The sequence below is a fragment of the Dermacentor silvarum genome, chromosome 4 (assembly GCF_013339745.2).
Source record: "Dermacentor silvarum isolate Dsil-2018 chromosome 4, BIME_Dsil_1.4, whole genome shotgun sequence".
In the NCBI taxonomy this organism is placed as follows: Eukaryota; Metazoa; Arthropoda; class Arachnida; order Ixodida; family Ixodidae; genus Dermacentor; species Dermacentor silvarum.
This window is the reverse complement of record NC_051157.2, coordinates 19,594,869-19,615,772: the sequence shown is the minus strand read 5'-3', so window position 1 is coordinate 19,615,772 and position 20,904 is coordinate 19,594,869. Positions and strand designations below refer to the sequence as shown.

The following is a 20,904-nucleotide window of genomic DNA, read 5'->3' as shown; positions in this document are numbered from 1 at the left end:
CGCTAGCAATGTTCCAGGATCACCAGTTAACTCAAGACCGACTTCGGTGTAATACGTTTTGGTGATTCTATTGCTTCACTGCATGTTAAAAAGAACAATTAGCCACACTTTCTTGCGTGACCGCTGTAGAGAGGGGCGGATAAAACACAATTATTTGAGCGTTTCACTTTGTGAAGACAACCGTTATACCAATGTACCCTTATGTCAAAGAGAGAGAGAGAGAGAGACACTTCCATTTCCCCATCAAATTGCTTGGACTGTCGACGGCTTGCATATATTGTGACGGCGACACACAACTGGATAATCTCGGGATATTTCAGTGCTTACTAACCACTTTCGGGAAGTACAACAATAAATGTAAAGGAAAGGTCTTTCATCTGCTTTGTTTCTGATCACGGCCTTATAGGCTTTGGAACAATGAAAGCCCGACACTTTAGTGAGTATCGTCGTAGAGCAGCTGTTTGCGTCTGACTGTGGCGTCTCGGGCGCCCAAATGTTGGCTGAAAATGGCAACAGACGCGACCACTATCCAGCTTGACGTGATAATTAAAGGCTCAGGCAGTTGTTTGCCAATGGTGCCTCGGTTGATGATAGACTAGTCAGCGTGTCAAGCACCTGCGGAAGCCAGAATTATCAGCGGAAAAGCTCACCTCAAGAACCTCCCAAGTATTTGCACATTACTGCCGCCTACAATGGAGAGGAACTTTAATGAGAGAAAGGTGGAAAAGTCGGCGTACATTGCGTTTTACGACTCATACAGGAGGACAAAAGAATACTGGCCGCAAGCGCCACACAGATGCGTAAACTAGTTTCGTGCCTTTTGTATCACTGATCATCTCAGCATATTTTAGGACAGTGCTGCCGGCAATAAAGATCAATCACTCAACCACTCAATTAATCAATCAACCAACCAACCAATCAATCACGGGCAAATAACTAAGTGGCGCTTACGGTAGAACTCAGTAAGACAGACAGCAGCTGAGGGTCCAGTAGACATGAAAGCCGTATATATATATATATATATATATATATATATATATATATATATATATATATATATATATATAGCAGATTGGTAGAAAAAAGAGAATTGTCTTGCCTAAGAAATTCGGTACATTCTTAAACGGTGAATGCCCTCATGACTAGTCCTTTCTCTCTCTCTCTCTTTTCTCGCATGTTTATCGTCTTTAGCTATCGACTGCGCGTGGAGAGCCTGCTTCTTCAAGAAGAACTCCCCACAATCGTCGCCTCACTTGAGACATCCATGACGTGCCTCAGGAATGCTGCCAAAGGTAAGGTTCGATTTGTTATTTTACGGGCGTTTTCTCCTCAGAAATGTATGACTACCGCAATACTTGACCCTGTTATCAATAAACTGGTGTCGGTTACGTATCTCCCAGTGAGTTCAACTGTGACGGAGATTGCACTGCAGGGATCAATGTTTTTCTACCGGCCTCCGCGAGCTATCTATCTTGCAACAAGAAGGAGCCACGAATAGATGGGCTGAAGAACATTAGAAATGTACATGTACAAATGTAAATGCACATGTGCGGGATGTACATTAGAAAAGTCAGCAGACACCCAGCGTAAAAGAATGTTCTTCAGTGTGCCGCTGTAGAATAAGGTCAGCGATCCAAAATAATCTAAAGCGTTCAGTCTGCTCATTACACGTGACGCAGCGCCGTTTTGCGGACACTTTGTACTTGAATCATTGGTTATTGACGGCACGTTTCTGCTTGAGCCTTGTCGGCACACACAAGCTGGAGAATAGATTACGATGTCGAAAGAGTAAGTTCCTGCCGCGAATAACGGCACTTGCCAAACACAGTGAACATGAGAACTTTAAGTGAAATGAAAAGAAAGTGGCCTCGATTAGTAACACTACGAACGGGCAAAATTCGACTTACTAAGTATTATAGCCTCATCCCTGGGAGTCATATATATATATATATATATATATATATATATATATATATATATATATACACTTTTTTCATTCATTATATATGAATGTTATCGTCTAGAACGCACAGAAAAGGAGTGATATATTCTACCTTCATCTCTCTACACCACGCCATTTGTAACAGAATAGAATAGAACGAAAGGTAACGATGTGGAACCGAACGGTACCGAAATGAACGGAATCGACCAGACCAGACCAGACTTCTTGCCATAAACTTAGTCAAGGGGAATACAATAAGTATACCACAGAAATAGCGTGTTGCATTGAGACTTCAATACAGTCAATACGAGTTCAGGAAAAATAAAACCCTGCCCGGTTCCATTGTTTACAGCCAGGCAAATGACGGTGCAACTTTGTGATGAGTTGGAAAGCTTCTGTGGATAACATCACCGAATATTACGCACAAATTTTCACTACCGGAATTACAAGTACAAATCATAATTTACATCACCTAAAATATCTGTATTTCAAAGGCTCAGAAGAAGGTCCTAAAGGGGCCATTTACTGTGCAAATCTTTCCATCATTCGTTCACTCATTCTTCACTCCTTTATCATTTATCGCGCCTTGTGTATTACATTTACTTTGTATAAAAATGTGTGTAACAGGATTTTAATAAACTTTAATAATGAAACTTGAATAAAAGAAACTCTAGCGCCGGCGATGAGCATGTATTGCGAAATGTGAATTTGCCTTCAACTTTTGAGACAGAAAAGCTTTGTTTTGTTGCTTCGCTACGCAGAAATACAAGACTGTAAAGCCCTGCATGAAGTCCTCTACATGATTCTGGTGGCGGGAAACTTCCTCAATTCGGTACGTCTTACGAACGTCGGACTCTCGTGTCTTTATGGTAACAAACTGCCCCTTATTCTCAAAAGTATTCACTCTGTTTTATTCCTTATCCTCATTTCCACCCTCTTTCCTGTCCTTAAATATTTTCCTCCTGTTTGGCTTGGTGTGCATGTTAACGAGCGTCAGTCGGCACGAGTTTTCTTATTGTTCTGTGTACACTACATTCCGTTTCAAGATGATCAATTAACTGATTGATCTATTGAATTGAAAAGGATTAGCCGGCGCCACCAAACGGCGACAACTCCTCTATTTATTTACTTTTAAACGAAAAAAAAAATGATTGAATGACTGACCGATTGGTCGACGACGATCTATGGACTAAGTTTAACGTCCAATAGCTGATGACTAGACGCCTTAGTGGAACACTTAGGTTTAACTATTACCACTTGTATTTCTTTAAAGTGTAACAAATTCTTGGCACACAGAGTTTTGTTTTGAGACCGCACCATATTCAAATGTGGGTTGGGAGTCGAACCTGCGAATTTGTGTTCAGCACTACAATTCCGTACAGTAAAGGTCGTCGTCAGAGAGCAACAGAAGAAACAGTCGTACACCAGATTTCAGTGAAAGGAGTGACAGGTAATAAGGAATTACATATGCAAACGGGCAACACCCGTCGTACATTGTCATCATAGTGTCACCCGTGCAGGTTATTGGAACGCGACATTGGCTTACACGAGCTAGGAATACAGGAAATCTGCCGAGCATCCCAAAGGAACAGATTATAGGTTGGTGCGATGTACAGGAATACAGAATGACGTGCCCTAGCCTGCGCCACAGGCATGCAAAGCTTAAATAAATAAAAAATTAAGAAATAAGATGCCTTTTTAATGAAGCCTTGGAATTGCAAGAAAAAAATTCACAGGGTCTTATGTTATCCCTAAGACTACTCGAAGGCGAAACCCTAATACATCGGCCTAAGTGCCAATGCACTGAAGACGGACATATGACGTACACATTACCCTTAATTCACTTAGTCTATTCGCCTAGTCATCCCCCTAATTCTCTTACTCATCCTCTTAATTCGCTTAGTCATCCCCCTTGATTGCTTAGTCGACTTCGCTTAGCCATCCTCTTAATTCGCTTAGTTATCCTCTTAAATTGCTCAGTCATCAATCTTAATTCTATTGCATATAACTCGCCTGAGTCATCCACTTAATTCGCTTAGTCATCCCTTAATTCGCTTTATTATCCCTCTTGATTCGTTTAGTGATCCACTTAATTTGCTTTATCATCCATCTTTATCATCCACCTTGCTTGCTTACGGGGGTATGAGCCATTGATGATGATAGTTTTTGTATCTTTTCTTGTCGTCGACGCGTTTTCGCTCGAGGACTTTGAAGGTCGACTGAACGATGAGACATATAAGGCTTTCGCCGTAATAATGCTGATCCAACGCACACGTTGGAATCTATCGGAAGCGAAGCTTTCGTGATGCGGTTAACTAAATGGTATAAAGCTGTTAATATCCTGCAACGCGTTTTCCAGCTTGGCTATATTATTATGTTCCTGCCCGACAAACCAGCAAGACGCAGAAACCCGGGCCCCACTGCGCGACACACGTGACCCGGGGTTACAGTGCCTCCGCGGTGTAGGCCCAGTTTTCATTACACGATCTCCGGGATGATTCCAGTTTACTATAGCCCTGTATGCGAGATCGACACACTTTACTCGCGACAAGAAGCTGACCGAGCAGAAGTGATTAACGCCTAGCAAGAAGGCATATAAAGCCTCGCTTTAATGAAGGAGTTGTGCGCTTGAAGGCGACTATTAGTTGCACTGATGTCATTTAGGTACCGCTTGTTGTGAAGAAAGCCGGTAAATAGTACATTTGATCGGTAGTACAGATGAAGCAACGTATAAGCCCCACCTGTAAGAGATATTCAAAATGCCAAGCGGCATCTATAGATGTTTCGCCAAGCGCCAACCACAATCTCACTTATGACATGGCAAAGCGAAACTGCTGAACTGAACAGCTACAGGCGTAGCTGCTGCCTGCGTTCATTGGTGTTCTCCCACAATGAGCTGCTGTAAGCGAAGCAAGGAATCCATGGCAACGCCGGCAACAAGATAGGAGTATTTTAAAGCGGAGCTTTTTGATATTGTATGAGATTACATGAGAATAAAGAGACCAGCTTTGCGGTGCATAAAACACAAACATTGCATGAGATTACACGTTGCATAGGATAAAAGCAAGCACAATTATGCGTATGCCCGTTGGCTGTACAGCATTTAATTAACTGTTTCACTATCCATAAATTTCAGCTAGTGTGTTGGATCTGAATATACAAGGTGTCCCAGCTATCACGCAGCACGATTAAAAAAAAAGAGGAATGTCGTTACACGAAGCCAACCTAGTGCGTATTGTTTGCAGTGCAGTGGAGTAGCCGCCAGTAATTTTTTCGTTACTGAGATTTAATTAGCTAATTGTAATTAATTATCTAACTCGAGAATTAAGTACTGTCCTAATTATCAAAGTGTCAATGAGAAAGTTGAAAAGCAACATGAAAAACTTCCGATACAGCTTTCTGTTGCTCAATACGTGCTACATAAATGTGTTTTTCTGAATGTGAAAGAAGCCCGCGAATACACGTAGAATTGCCGCACGACTGGCCGCTCGAGGCACTTTGCGTGTTTTCGCGGGCTTCTTTCATGCTAGAAAAAACACTTTTATATAGAACGTATTGAGCAACAGAAAGCTGTATCGGGAGTTTTTAATGTTGCTCTACAACTTTCTAATTGACACTTTCATAACTAAGACAGTACTTCTCGAGGTAGATAATTAATTACAATTACCTAATTAAATCTCAGCAACGAAAAAATTACTGGCGGCTACTCCACTGTATTGGAAACAATATATACGCACTAGGTTTGCTTCGCGTAACGCCATTCCTCTTTTTTTTTAAATCGTGCTGCGTGATCGCTGGGACACCCTGTATATATATCTTTAGTAAATATCAAATCAGCAGGCGCTATACACAGTGGTTCGACGCAGTCGATGTTGCGTATCGGGTCCTATTGCTAGCGCGATAAAGCAGCATTTACCTTCAAATATACATCCTTCCCATCCGGTTGCTGACTGTGACGCGTCCTCTAAAATATTCTTGCTGTACTACTTTTCAGCACGTCAGTTGCGTTTAAGTTTGAGCTCGAGGGAAACGCTCTAGCTTCCACATGAAAAATAGTTTGAAAAAATGTCTGCTTAGTCCACGACTGCAAATATTTTTTTTTTAAATAGAGCCATTGCTTTTTTGTAACATTTGCAACTAGAAAAAAAATTTTTTGCCTGTTTTACTGTAATGATAAACTTGCGTCAAGGTCTACCATTTATTGTGGTTTAAGAGAATATCTGTTGCAAGAAATAAAAAAAAATAAAAAAGAAAGAAAAAGAAAAAAAAAAAACAACACGTCGCTGGTTTTTGCGGCTCACCTTCGCCGTTGGTTAGTTTTTTTCCAAACCGTTTAAAGTGAAGTAAACCTTTATAAGTGAGGGTGATGCTCATGGAAATTGCACTTTAGTTGATACTAACCACAAAATGCGCTCTGAAACGTACAGATGTATAATTATTGGAATTGATTCAGCGAAAAGTTAAGGCAGCTCACCAAAGTTCATTAAAACAAACTTTGCTAAGCGTTAAAGCAAAAGAACAAAAAAATATATATATGGAAGAGTACATCGGGGCACAGTTGCTACTGCGCATCTTTATAACCGACCGGCGGTAGAGATAAACCCCGGAGCGCTCTGTACCAAAGCTGTCGCGACTTCACCACGCAGCGTGCTGTTTCACCGCTGACTCGTTCCTTTTCCATACTTTCCCTTAAGATTTAATTAATTTAAAGTTCTCGGTGTTCAGATCTGCATGGTATTGAGACAAGCGGCATTAGGGTGGCTAGCGCCGCGCTTGCAGGGTCGTTCATGTTGTTGCGCAGTGCTCCAGCCGCAGCGTCTGCAAACAGTGAAGTCAACACCACAGACTCCGGAAGCAAAAAAGCCGCGCGATAATTTAACAGTGCCCGAGAAAGCGAGTGAGAATACACATGCGCCGACGCGCAAGCACACTGACGTGGTTGTAAGATGGAGATGGAAGATGGAACATAAAACAGCGTTGCATGTAGGCTCCCTAAGGTAAAGAACTGTTTGGCGCCCCATGTTGCGGAAACTTGATGCTTACTTCGGTGAACGGAAAAGGAAAACAGCTCGCGGAGCGAAGCCCTCACGTTCAACTTGCCGATCATTTTTGTCCCCCACCTTCGCAACATACACACCTGCGGTCAGTTTTGCATAGTTTCAGTTGCCGCAGTCAAAGCGAGAACCCAACGCGAGTGGAGAAACCACAGTGTTCATCAGTTGTGTGCGCGAAGATTAATTATCAGTTTCGACAAACAGCCCTTTACGGTGCCAGAGCTTTTGATTTCGTGACGCATGCCCGACTTGTTTTCTTTCGGATGCAAAGAATCGGAGGCCTTGTACAGCAGTGCAATTTGTTTCTAGAAGCCTAACGCGAAAATTCGAGAACGAATGAATAATTTTGAGGGCATTTAGCTCAGGTCTGAAACGCACGTCGCTGCGGAAGGAGGCTTGGCATTGGTCTCAGTTTCAATACAGTACGCCGTTTGCGAATGCCGTCCGGACGCATATCAAAGATGCATAAGCTCGTTGTCGTGGCTTCGTTGATCCATGGCAGCACAGTGAAATTTGCTGTTCAATTAATGGCTGGAGCACGATGGCGATTGTTGCATTTTAGAGTTCTGAATAGTCGCATGAGGACAATTGCTAAGCCTCTTAAAATACAGTCGCCTTGCAGCTACGCCACTATACTCGACAGGAAAGATGGCGGACGCGTCCAGTGTTGCAAGACACTATGCACTTTGAATATCCCCGAATGGTCGCTAGTTTTGTACTAACAAATTCAGGGATATGTGTAAACACTAACAAGTCGATTTTAGGTTTTAAGAGGAGTAAAATTTGTGCGCGTTAAAGCGATCATCTATATATACGCGTATTTGTTAATCTATCTATAAATGTTGAACTTGTGATACACACCTATACACACCAATATACAAATAATATGTCTGAAAAGGCCAAACACCTTTAATAAAAGAAGAGTGCAAACACTGTTCAGAGAAAAGCATACATACATAAATGAATCCCAATCGTCTTCGCTTTCATATATCATAATGCATCAGCTCGGTGTCCCCAACGCCCACCGGTGGCGCAAAAAAAGCTCTGGGTGACCGCTTAAAATAGCGAAGGGGGAGAGGGGAGCGTGTGTAATCCCAATGCGTCACAAGCGCTCTCGCTTTCATCGTATACCATAGTGAATCTGTCCGATTGTCGTGTGTGAATCACTGAGCACTGTATAGGTACAGTCGCGTGCAGTAAGAGCTGAAACATGGTGTCCGTAGTCGAAGGCACCTCAAGACGTGTGCACGGTAGCACCGACATACGAAAAATTGGAGAACTAAGCCCCGTTATAATTACTGGAATTTATTAACCCCCCCCCCCCCTCCTCCCACCTTTTTTTTTTTGTTGTTTTTTTGTATCGCGGCTCCACCGTGCAGTTTTGGAGCCCCTTCGATCACGGGAATTGCGTTGCAGCTCACATTGCACGCGGCTGTATACGTGTACGTTCTCTTTAGTTGTCCTAGTGTGGAGTACAATGTTTGAGAACAACTTACCGAGAATGCCACTGAGAAGTACCTTGACGTTTACCCAGTTGCAAAGAAAGAAAGAAAGAAAGAAAGAAAGAAAGAAAGAAAGAAAGAAAGAAAGAAAGAAAGAAAGAAAGAAAGAAAGAAAGAAAGAAAGAAAGAAAGAAAGGTGACAATAGGACATGCAACTGGGCTAGCTGGTAATGATTCATATGAGTGCGATAGCGCGAGACAAGACCAAGACAAGGAAGGAAACAGCGCAGGTGCCAAACTCAAAACTTCGTCCATCTACACCCAACCAAATTGACCCGACGCAACTGTTCCAATAGAATGCGCATGCGCGCATGAACAGCTGCAAGGCACAAACGGAAAAGAAGGAATACCCACAAAAGGTTTCTTCTGCTCGTCACGTGTCACCCCGTAAAAGAAGATTATGCGCCGACCCTATTCTACCCCCTGTAGAGAGAGGGTAAAAGAGAGGAAAGGAAGGGAGGTTAACCAGAAGCAAATCTCGGGTTTGCTACCCTGCACGTGGTAGATACATAAATATTTACGTGATGCGTATGTCGCACGGATTGAATTCTTGAGGGTGAAGTTGCTGCTTTCATTTTTTTTTTTTCAATTTACGTGCTCGACTGACTTACTTGAAACTTTATGCCTTGGCGCACACTCAGAATTCAGTTTTTATATCACTGAGAGTCACTCTAGGTTGAGTGGTGCATAACTGGTCCCCTTTCTTAATATGGTATGCTTCGAGTATAATTATTTTAACTTCGTGTTTACGTTTATCTAGTACAGTAGTTTCGTCATACATTGGGAGATGTTCACACGATGCACAGTGGACAGCCAGGTTTGAATATCTGTCCTCGCTGCCTACCTATACGTTGGCGCAACGGCCCGTCTGCCCAGCGTGTACGTTCTCATACGACATGGGTAGCAGACATACCATGCATATACCATGCATAAAGAACAAGTGTTTCTGCGCTCAACTTTGCACAAACAATTTTTATCAGTTTATTAGTGTCGTCAGTGTTAACGACACATCCGGACAACAGGGGAGCTTCGCCGTTTCACAATGCCACAGACGCTTCGCCGATGGCAGTTCGTAAAAATAAAAGAGCAACCAGAGGCCGCTTTTCGAGTTATCTTTCATTCGCCAGGAAGTGTTCAGAGTCGTGCGCAGGATGCGGAAGAGCCTGCGCTTCACTCTGGTAGTCTTTGTCGTTCTTCATTCTGACACTGCAGCGACGATACGTTATACAGTACACGAACTGAGGCAAACAATGGTAACTGTATCAAATCGATATTTAGAGCCGTTAAAACGGAGAAGCAGCCGGTCTCTTCGACCATGCATGCTCCTCCATTATTCAGAGATCGTGCGAACTTATCTCGGTGCGTATAGCCGCCTTGACGCATAATGTGGACTATCGGCGAATAGAATAAGCGAAGCCCTTTCGATTACGCGAGTTCATTCATGAAAATTCAGTAAGCGCGCTTTTTATTCCGCTCGAGTATACGTCGGATGAAGAGCTCGACCTTCCGGCTCGGTTTCTATTTATCTATTTATATCGCTCTTTTTTAAATGTCTGTTTTGTGTTCGATGTACGGTGGAGCCACGCATACAGCTGAGAGCAGTTATAGCGAACTCTCCGTTATCTGCCGGCACTATATTTCTATCTGTATTTTACATCTTCAAGCTAAAGAAGTTAATGCTATAGCCTTGAGCGGTTAAAAAAATAATAAAAGCAACATGTAGCTTCAAAGCTTGTTTCGCGTTTTTTTATTTTTTATTTTTTTTATATTAATATGGACTGAAAGGAGATGTTGGCACCATTATTGGCCCCGGCTGCTCCTTCTCGCAGGGCAAGCAAAACAGAAGCGCAGAAAAGTGATATGCACTGGCGACAGTCAAACAGTACTCACATTTGCAAGGTTACACCCACAGAAGAAAGTAGAAAGGACACTAAAATACATACACAGTTCCGTAAACGAATGAAAGGGTACAAAGGAGTCTGAAAACACGCACATAAGGTCAGTTCATATCTACACAGCAAGACATATGAAAACATAACGCCAGACGTGAGCTACACACATACAACATACTATACAACCTCTGATATTCAAATAAAATGTAAGAGTGGGGTCAACCATAATATACTTAGTACGAACCTAATATATTTGTATTTTTCCAAATGTTTTTAAAAGCCACAAGTGCTTTTTTCAGTAGCTGTATTCTTGGCCATGATGCAAGCGTTCTTTTCCGACTGATAGGTCTGCGATCTCACAATATTAAATCGGCCTGTAGTCGTCACCTCGCGGTATCGTGTCGCGGGCACTGCGATAACAAGGTGTTGCGCGTGTTTATCAGTCTGGCCACAGTGGCACTGCAGACTAAGGTGTTGAATCCTGCGTAGAAAGTGACGCGTGAATGCTGTCCCAAGCCGCAGACGGTGCAATAAAGTTACAAAGATTCTATTGTCGCTCAGATCTCTGAGCACTTTGATTTCTGGTCAAACCAGGTGTTTGTGCTAATTCGACGGTACATCTGTCTCAGAAATAGGCGGATTTCACGATGAGTAAGAGGGAGATTTACTGTATTTTGATTTTCGTGCGCCTGTTTTGCAGCAGCGTCCATTGCAGTGTTTCTAGGAATATTGCAGTGTCCTGGAATCCACTGATACGCTACAACGGGATTTCTTGCACTGGCTTTTGTGTGTTCCTTTATGGTTTCATATACTTAATGTGTATTCAACGCTGTTCGTTCTGTGCTATTTATTGACGTTACCGCGGCTTGGGAATCACTAAAGATAACCCATTTCTGTGCGATATCCACTAAGGCTATGAACCGCAAGGCAGAAAGCATTGCAAATAGTTCGGTCACTGTAAAAGATGTCACTCGAGATAATCTAAACTTTTGTTGGAGCTTAAGGTCTGCTGTGATGAATCCAGATGCAGACGAATTATTTTGGCACAATCCGTCCGTATACATATGAATATACTGTGGAGATAAGGAGTAAATTTCAAATAGTGCAAGTTGTTGCGCAGCTATCACGAACAAATCTTTTTTGCGTATGATACCCTCGACTGATAATTCTATCTTGGGTGTTGACATCGTCTAAAATAGATAACCGAGATCCATTCTGCATACTTCAAAACTCGATAATAAACTTTTATGATTTCTGAATAACCTTAAGGATTTCACTTTTGTTTCTTTGCTGAAGAGACTTCTTTATGTATCACGTTATTCATTTACCGTATTTTAAATTAAAGACGTTTCTGAAGTCAGGTTTTGAACGGAGGCTGACCACAAGTATATTTATTCACAGAGTGTCTTACTTGAGGTATGTTCGTATTTGTTTCTCAGCCTACATTTTACACAGTCTGCTGCAGAGGCGGTGGCTGTATGTATGCCGACAGAGCCTGACGAGATTTTGACCATTTGAAGTTCCCATCGTTATGTATGCGGAATGAATGCACGAATACTCACTCACTCACTCACTCACTCACTCACTCACTCACTCACTCACTCACTCACTCACTCACTCACTCACTCACTCACTCACTCACTCACTCACTCACTCACTCACTCACTCACTCACTCACTCACTCACTCACTCACTCACTCACTCACTCACTCACTCACTCACTCACTCACTCACTCACTCACTCACTCACTCACTCACTCACTCACTCACTCACTCACTCACTCACTCACTCACTCACTCACTCACTCACTCACTCACTCACTCAATCAATCAATCAATCAATCAATCAATCAATCAATCAATCAATCAATCAATCAATCAATCAATCAATCAATCAATACTGGTACAAAAGGATAGCTGTAGTGCCTAGCGATCGACATGGCAGAAGATACGGATTAATAACTGAATAGAGAGTTTTAGATTTTGCGTATGCAAACGGGGTTTTGTAACCAAACGAACTTTTGCCTACCCAAAGCACCACGCCCGGCTTACGTTATTTTGGACTCCTTTGGGATTTTTTTGTAAGCCCGGCAGTTTGCGCCCCCTAACTTTGTGTACGCAAAAATCTTAAACTCCCTATTATCGAACTAGAAACAGAAAAGCAGAATGAGAAACGCCGCAATTCAATAACAAAGAAAAAAAGCTTCGCATATAAATTTGTTCATTTGCTTTTGTCGAAAAGGTCGCTTATACAACAACCCAATTTGTTTTAAGCCTAGTCAAGGAAAAAAAAATAATAAGAACGACATTTTTGTACTTGAGAGCAATCTTAGTGCGCCGATTTCGCTAGCTAGCTTTCACTTTTCTTGTAACGCAACACTTTAACCAAATAATTGTTTTCTTTCTTTACATTTCTCCTTCCCGTCGGCAGTACGAGACCGAATTCTATTTCGCCGCGACGAAACACGCTGAAGAGAAACGAACACATCTGAAAGAGGGATCTCCCCCGAAAAGGTTTTCTTACAAAAGATCATTGCTTTACTTCTTACTGCAAGACATTATCGCAAGACTTTTCATCCGCGAATATTGCACTGTCTAGAAGGAAAGACCAAGATATAAACTTAGAGCAGAAAAATAAATATACCGTGAGCGCTCGCTAAAACGATTTTCTATAGACACGATGGTGCAATAGCCGGGATGATCTTACCTATAGCATAAGCTGAGTTGAGTCTGACAAGTTGCGGAAGACGCATTGTCCTCCTTCGCGAGATTAATTTCCATTTAAATCGCATGTTGGCGGTTTCGCAATGACGTTTTCTTTTTCTTTCTTATGATCACAGCTTAGGTAGAAGTATATGTCCTAAACAGAAGTGCACATGTGTATAATATATGTGTTTCTTGTGACGTAAGATCTTCGCACACGCTGGCGTAGCAACAAGCGTCCTTGGGAAAGCACAAATATGGAGATAGAGAAATTACGCTGGTTAGGACATTCGACGTGGGCTTAAAAATGACTTTGCACAATAGCTATGACAGATATATTTCAATTTGCCCCTTTAAGCAGTTGCAGATGCACAGACATGTGCCCACGAACTTCTTCATAACCATTATTTTCTCACGTTCCTTTTTGCTTCATCATCAGCCTCTAGTTATGTACACTGCAGGACGAAGGCCTCTTCCTGTGATCTCCAATTACCCCCGTCTTGCGCTAGCTGATTCCAACTTGCGCCTGCAAATTTCCTAACTTCGTCACCCCAGCTAGTTTTCTGCCGTACTCGACTGCGCTTCCCTTCTCTTGGTATCCATTCTGTAACTCTAATGGTCCACCGGTTATCCAACGGTTTGCTTATACTCTGTCCTCATCGGGGTGCTAAGTTGGCTGATAAAGGTCGGCATCTCGTCTCAATTACCATCTCTGCATCTTTCGATGTGTCCTGTTGTCGTTGCATGTTCTCTTTTTTTTTTCAGTCAAAATCAAAATCGCAAAATACGCTTTCGACGTACTCTAGCGCCCCATCTGAGGCTGCATCATCTCTAAGGGTAACGCGCGCGCGAGCGATACATCAATTCCTTAAACCCCTGACACACGGGCGAACTAAAGTCCTTCGAAGTAAACGCCTTTCCTTTGCGCTGAAGGACCAAAAAGGGTTTCGCCTCTGACACGCGGTGCGTCGTCTACGACGTACACATGGCGAGACTTCTTTAAATTAAACTTGACAAAGTGCTAAAGAGTAGTGTATCTGTTCAATGGGAAGTAAAAGAAAAGAAATTGTCAACTAATCTTAGTCTTGTCACAACATTAGACAGCTTTAAGGTGAACGTCGCTGGCGATCCGTCCCACTCACGTAGACTTGTTCAGGCGTTGTGGAGAACTGCCGTTGATATCACATATGAATTAGCGCATATGTTCCACGCCAATGGCGCGCAGTCAATTTGGCTGGACCGGCTCAATCGGCCCGGCAGTGCAGTGAGGACAGCGTTTTGCCGAGCTGGTTCTGCCTTCCGGTATCGGGATGAGGGCTGCGTGAATGCGCACTATGTAGCGTTCCCACAGTGCCACTGCCTGCAAGCGTTAGGATACGCTGGTCTGAATGGAATAAGCGTCAAGCTATGCTAAAGTATACGGTGCTTCCAAACAGTGGCAAAATCTGGACCGTGCGAATCACGCTGTCCCGTGCGAGCCAGATGGGGACGCAAGCCAAATGGCGACGAAACTGCCAGAGGCCAGTATGATGCGAGGGCTGCAGCGGTTCCAGATTTTCGTTCAAGCAAAAATTCACTGCCGGACGAATGGTGGCACTGCTAAGTATAAAATTGTTTTTGCAAGTGTTAAATTATTAATAGGTCGTCATTTTGTTTTGTCACGTTTTCCATTGTTAAATAAATGTCAACGAGGTTACCCCTTTAGGCCCGTGAAGGAGTTCACATATCTTCCTTTCCACGGGGGACCCACAACAAAGAGAACATGCTGCTTTGTCGTGTGCCATCTCGCGTGAACGCCTTTTCGGTAGATGTACCCTAGTGCAAAGGCCTTTGGAGGGCCCGGGCCCGTGTGTCAGGGGCATTAGTTCAGTATAGCGAAGACTGGTTCTTGTGCGGCATTGTAGTGACGCAGTCCTTTCGTCTGTGTTTCACTACAATTTCTGTCTTTGTTCTCTCGGTAGCGATTGTTTCTGGCCTCACTGCGCAGGTATGGTAACTTGCTAAAACTGATAGTTTATGCAAGGAATATGATCAGTTGGATTCTTGTGCCAAACGGCGCCCCTCTTTTCTGGTCATCGTCTGTATTGCGATGTCTGTTGAGCCGACCATCCCATTAACAAATTTTATTGAATTTAGCAGTTTTAGTTAATTTAGCTGCTTTTTGTTTCACGTTTAGGTCTCCCACCAACTTAGCATAAAAAATTGTGACGGTTGTTTCTTAAGTTAGACGAGCCTGAAAACAAAAAGCCGTCCAAGGGTCGGTTATGCCACAAGCATCAATGATATGTCCAGTGAATAAGAAATGCGAAAGAGAAAAATAACAAAGTCAGGAAAGAAAAAGAGTATATAAGGAATAAAGCATCACGTGTCGGTCTTCAGTCGAGTTTTTAAAACTTCTGACGAACTTATAATGTCCTCGCTATTACATAGTAAATCAGAGTGGAAGGTTCTAAGGATCATTGTCTGCAGCGCGAGAAACATTCTATAGCCACGCGCCAGTTTCTCTGGAGCTGTACAACAATTATAAAGCAATATCTAAATTACGGTAATTCTATATGTGTATACCGATAAGCCTGTCTAATCTAATACTGTATTAGCAGCAGGAATAATTTTTGAAAGATTGTTATTCCCCACCATGACATTTATTTATCATTCCAATCTCGTACGTGTTTTAAGAAGAATCTCCATTCAATGCACAATATTCACACTCGCAATTTATTAAATGTAATGAAGCATCCCGTTTTAGGTTATTGTGTCTGCTCCAACGTCTGAGATGTTGGCTGGAATCAATGCGGTGTTGTGATCTCACACTGCCTGCGACTATAGCCTACGGCTGACCTCTCGGCTGGTGACTCTCAGCGGTTAAACAAACTCACCATTGCCCTCTAGCGATTTCTTTCGGTGAAAAACTAACTTCAAACAACAAATTCCAAGAACGTTGGGAGGCACTGCTATACCCTCGGACTTTTCGTCAGTTGCGTGGTGGTCTTACACCCATTATGGAGGCTCATGTTGACACTGCATAGGCAAATCTTGTTTGAAAACATTCATTACATCGATATAGAGAGGAACAGTGGCTACCTTGCGCTGGGGTGAGTAAAAAACAAAACGAAGAACACGATGGGTACTGAAGATAATAAAAATAAATTAAACCAATACAAAGAAAATGCTAACAAACCATACCGCTGAGCGTACCTAGTGAGCTGTCCTGCGGTAAAGGGCTTTCAAAAAGAAAAGAGTGTGCTTCATTCAATACAACCGCATTTAGGCTTGTGACGTCCTGCTCGTATGACGTATGACCGTATACGACCGTGCAAAAGCCAATGCCATCTACAGGAATAGGAACAGTGAAGCCTCACCTCTTGGGTTATTCGACACACTGTGCTTATCAATACGCCTCGAACGCACAGTTTCAAGGGCATTTTCTTTTCCCCCTTTCGCGCATGTGTTGACAAAACGTAATTCGTAAACGTTATCCGCTCTCGATTGCCGTCATGGTACTCTCGAAGGGGCTTAACAGTACGTTACTGAAAGGAAGCAAAAAGTGTAAAGAGAAACAGCTTTGGTTTTCAGCAACCTATAGCGTCTGCAGATGTTGTGCTTGTGGCATCAATGTTTTCTTCCGATTTTTCCTGCCATTGCCGAGAAGCTGGTTAGTTTGTTTTGTTATTCTTCTTTTGCAGCTAAACACGTCAACCTCCAGGAAAATAAACGTTTTGAAAAGTAAGAAATAAATAAAGTAACAGAAGATCCGTCCATCTTCAAACATAGGAAGGGCCACATGAGTTAAATTTTAAAGCTTAGAAGTTTCGCTTCTGAAACAGGATGTGATCAGGTTTCTTTTAAATTAAATACCAATGCTCTTCATGGCAATAGCCACATGCGGCAGCAAAACAAGAAGAAATGACCCCTTGGCACCCCTGAACTTTGACATCCTTTGTAAGTCTGCACAATTTTTGTTATATATATATATATATATATATATATATATATATATATATATATATATATATATATCTTGCAAGACGAAAGAAAAGCAATCTGGAGTTTGATAGACACATGAATCGAGTAGCTGGTATTCGTATTCGCCAGTTGCTGAGATGTTGGAGAACATCCTTCTAATGTAGGGTTGTCCCTGCACGTGCTCACACTCGCCGCATTCCTTTCTCTCTCCCTCCCTCCTCCCTTTTTTTTCTATTCCCTTTTCCCAGCGTAGGGAAGCCAACCAACCTGTTGAGTGGTTAACATCCCTGCTTTCTTTTAACTCTGTCAGTCTCACTGCATATCATGTACAATATTCAAACTCGCAGTTCATGCAATGTCATGACGAATCCAATCTTTCGTTATTTTGGTTGACCCTTGGACTACGCAAACGTGGTTATCTTAAAACTCGCCTCCGTACGGCGGGAAAGCTTCCTAAAGTTCATCGATCTCTTTTTTTTTTCAAGATTTTACTGCTTAGATGAAAAGGGACAAGCTGGCGAATAAATTATTCAGAACATATCTGTTTTACTAAAGCTGGAAAATAAAGCGTTTTAGATTAGAGGACAAAAGAGGCTTGTGTTCTGCTTACATATGCATGTCGCTTGGATCGCGTACAGCAAAACAGCAAGACGTTAATACCGCAGGGCAAGCCTTAAAAAAAAAAAAAAAAAAAAAAAAGGTACGCAGATTTTTTATTCTTGGCTGCGAAGACGCTTACGTCCTCTAATCTAAAAGACTCTATTATTTGCATGTACGGAGTGAATCTGCACTACAAGCGGCTGGAAGAGCACGACTCACCTTGAAGTTTATCCGCGTGCAGAATCATCAGCTACAACGCGAGAATGAAGAAAAAAAAAGGAAGGAAGGAAGGAAGGAAGGAAGGAAGGAAGGAAGGAAGGAAGGAAGGAAGGAAGGAAGGAAGGAAGGAAGGAAGGGAAAGACGATATTGCAGCAACAGAACACTACAAAAAACTATGTAGTCGAAGAGTAAAAAATCCAGATTCTAAATCGTTTTGCGTTGTAAGAACGCGCCTTTGGATATTTTTGTATAATTATTCTTAATGCGGTTTTGCCGCATTGACCATTTCGCAAGTATGCGACTTTGAGGCCATTCCTGGAGGGGAAATTATTGTGCAGCGTTGATGGGTAGGTGCGTTGGCACGGCGCGCCGTTACATGGACTTCGCTGGCTAGTATAGTACTTAACTTATACCTGAAGTGCTGTTCTGACTGTTTTATTAAAGCGGTATTCTGCTTACGAAACGCATGGCTTAAAGGCTTTCTCAAGTGCTCCCTTCGAGGAGAATAAAGCATGCAAGCAAGCAGCTACTGACTTGAGAGAGAGCATACGAAAACAGGCACATTTTTGCGCTTAACGGTTCACAAACGTTCTCACAAATGATCGTAAAGCTCGCATAGGAGGCTCAGAGTACTAGCTCCTGTAACAGCACAAAATAAAATGACGTTAGACGAACGCCCATTCCAGCGACCAAAATAACACTCGTCCATTGCAGGGTAGTCAAGATGACTTCGTCTGCTCTAAATATTTAAGATCAACAATACACTCCAAAACTACCAATCGATTCGTGAAAGGCCCACCGTCTTCACCTCGTACTTCACGAAATGGATTATGCAGGATATTGCTGCGCAACGTTTCCAAACGCAGCTTCGCCGCGCACCGCAATCTCTTTCACCACGGCCGTGTGGCCTGTTTTCGCGGCAAAACGTTAGGTTCAGTATGGTGTCTTACTGGGCGTATTCGCTCTGGGAAGACGTACTCGGCTCAGTTCAGGCTCAGTCTAAGCGTGCACCTGCCTCGCATGGGAAAGAGCCATTCTGCAAGCGTGCTTCCCCGCACATCTCACTAACCTCAACGAAGATGGCGGAGATTGTCCATTATTAAAGCGAAGCTTTCATTGCGAACTATCCCAGATATTACGGACCACGGCTGCCGTCTTGCCATATATATATATATATATATATATATATATATATATATATATTCAAAGGTTAGATGAAGGTACCCACGAAATGGCTCATATAAATCTTGCATACTGACCACGTATGTCCAGATCTGTTCTGCGTAAACAAAAACAAGAAAAAGAGAGAGAGAGAGAGACTTCCTACATGAAACTTACATACATAATGTCGGCTCCCGGGCATCTCAAAATCACACCGGTCAGTTCACGAAATGGTGAATTATATTGAACGGATTCTTTTATTTACTTTGATTTAGCCCCTTAATATGTGCTACTGGGTTATTCTTCAATCCTCCAGAATGAGCATGTCCCACTATGTACGATTCTAACCTAAAAAAGAAGATATATCGGCCACTTGCATGAGATGCTCAGGCGGAACAGTTGCAGGCTAAGCATGCCAGCCTAACCCCGCCTGCTGCTGCTACACCACCACCACCGTTAAGGAAAAGAAATGCACGTAAGATAGATGACGATTATTGTTCGAAGACAAGATAAATCCAAAGAGGGCAAATTTTTTTTTGAATGTGATTAGACTCTACCACGACGACAGCGAATCACCAGCGGCAAGTAGCTCGCGAAAAAAATATTAAATTAAATTATGGGTTTTTATGTGCCAAAACCAGGACCTGATTGTGAGGCACGCCGTAGTGGGGGACTCCGGAATAACTTGAACTACCTGGGCTTCTTTAACGTTCACCTAAATCTAAGTACATGGGTGTTGTCGCCCTTCGCCCCCATCGAAATGCGGCCGCCAGGGCCTGGATCATACCCGCAACGTCGAGCTTAGCAGCGCAACGCAATAGCCACTAAGCTACTTCCGCGGATGGCAAATAGCTCGTGTATGTGCTCGGAGGTGACATGACAATTTGCGCAAATACTTTGATTACGGCTCAATTACCACGCAGATTTCTGGAACATAGGATAAGTTGCGCAAATTGTTCTATTGGGAGCTCTGGAATGAGCTCATCGCCGCTTTTCCGTGTGATCTGTACTTCGTTGCCAAATATGCGGTTCTTGTACGTAAAACGCAGGGAGGATACGCTGGTAACGCGGCTGGCTTCCAGGTGATGTCTCTGCTAAAGGTGGCCGAGCTGCGCTCCAACCGGCCAGGCGTGGGGCTACTTCACTACGTGGCACAGGTGAGCGACCGTTCTAGGAGAACCAGACTTGCAGTGTTTCATCGGGACCACACTCGGCATTATAGGCAATCGTGCTTACTAGGCGGCCTTGGTAACGAATTAAATATTGAAGAAAACTTTATGTAATGCGCATGAAGGACATTTGTGCTCATGAAGCTGACTAGGGAAATTATCAGTTCAGTGCGAAAGCCTTTGAACTACGGATGGGAAAATATTTGAAGTTTCGAATACGAATGAAATTACGCGCTACCTTTTCGTATTCGTATTCGAAAATTAACTATTCGGTATTTTCGAATATTTGAAAGTAATAAACTATTTCGCAACAACCGAATGTTAAAGCATGGTTACTCGTATTCTTCTGCTAAACGAAGTATGGCTAATCTCCAGAAGTGCGACAGCGACAAAACTTTTTTTTTAATCAATGCAGAAACAAAATCGGAAATGGAAGGTTTGTTCTTGATTTCGCGGCGGAAGCCTACATGACAACTTGTGATTTTTGCTTGTATTTCTCTCATGTTGTGTTTTTTAATAGTCTAGTCATATAGCAGTTTTATCTTTTACACTACGACCTTCGGTGTTTTTTTTTTTTCCCTTTCTACATATGTCTATGGGCCACAAGTCCGTAGGCAACCTTATTTTTCCTTTTTTCGTCACACCTTCTTATTTTTTTTCGGCAACCATTAATTTAGCGTCTTTTTTTTTAAAGCTAG

General features: G+C 42.6%; 2 protein-coding genes across 2 annotated transcripts in view; one reads left to right on the top strand and one right to left on the bottom strand.

Moving 5' to 3' along the window:
* LOC119449583 (ATPase family protein 2 homolog) overlaps nucleotides 1-20,904 on the bottom strand; it is a 103,925-nt gene that overhangs the window by 51,630 nt on the left and 31,391 nt on the right. The gene's annotated exons all lie outside the window — the stretch shown is intronic.
* LOC119449582 (FH2 domain-containing protein 1-like) overlaps nucleotides 1-20,904 on the top strand; it is a 52,488-nt gene that overhangs the window by 17,149 nt on the left and 14,435 nt on the right. The window contains exons 7-9 of the mRNA XM_037712785.2: nucleotides 1,192-1,292; nucleotides 2,704-2,774; nucleotides 20,087-20,194. Of these exons, the coding sequence (XP_037568713.1) occupies nucleotides 1,192-1,292; nucleotides 2,704-2,774; nucleotides 20,087-20,194 (280 nt within the window). The remainder of the gene's footprint in view (nucleotides 1-1,191; nucleotides 1,293-2,703; nucleotides 2,775-20,086; nucleotides 20,195-20,904) is intronic.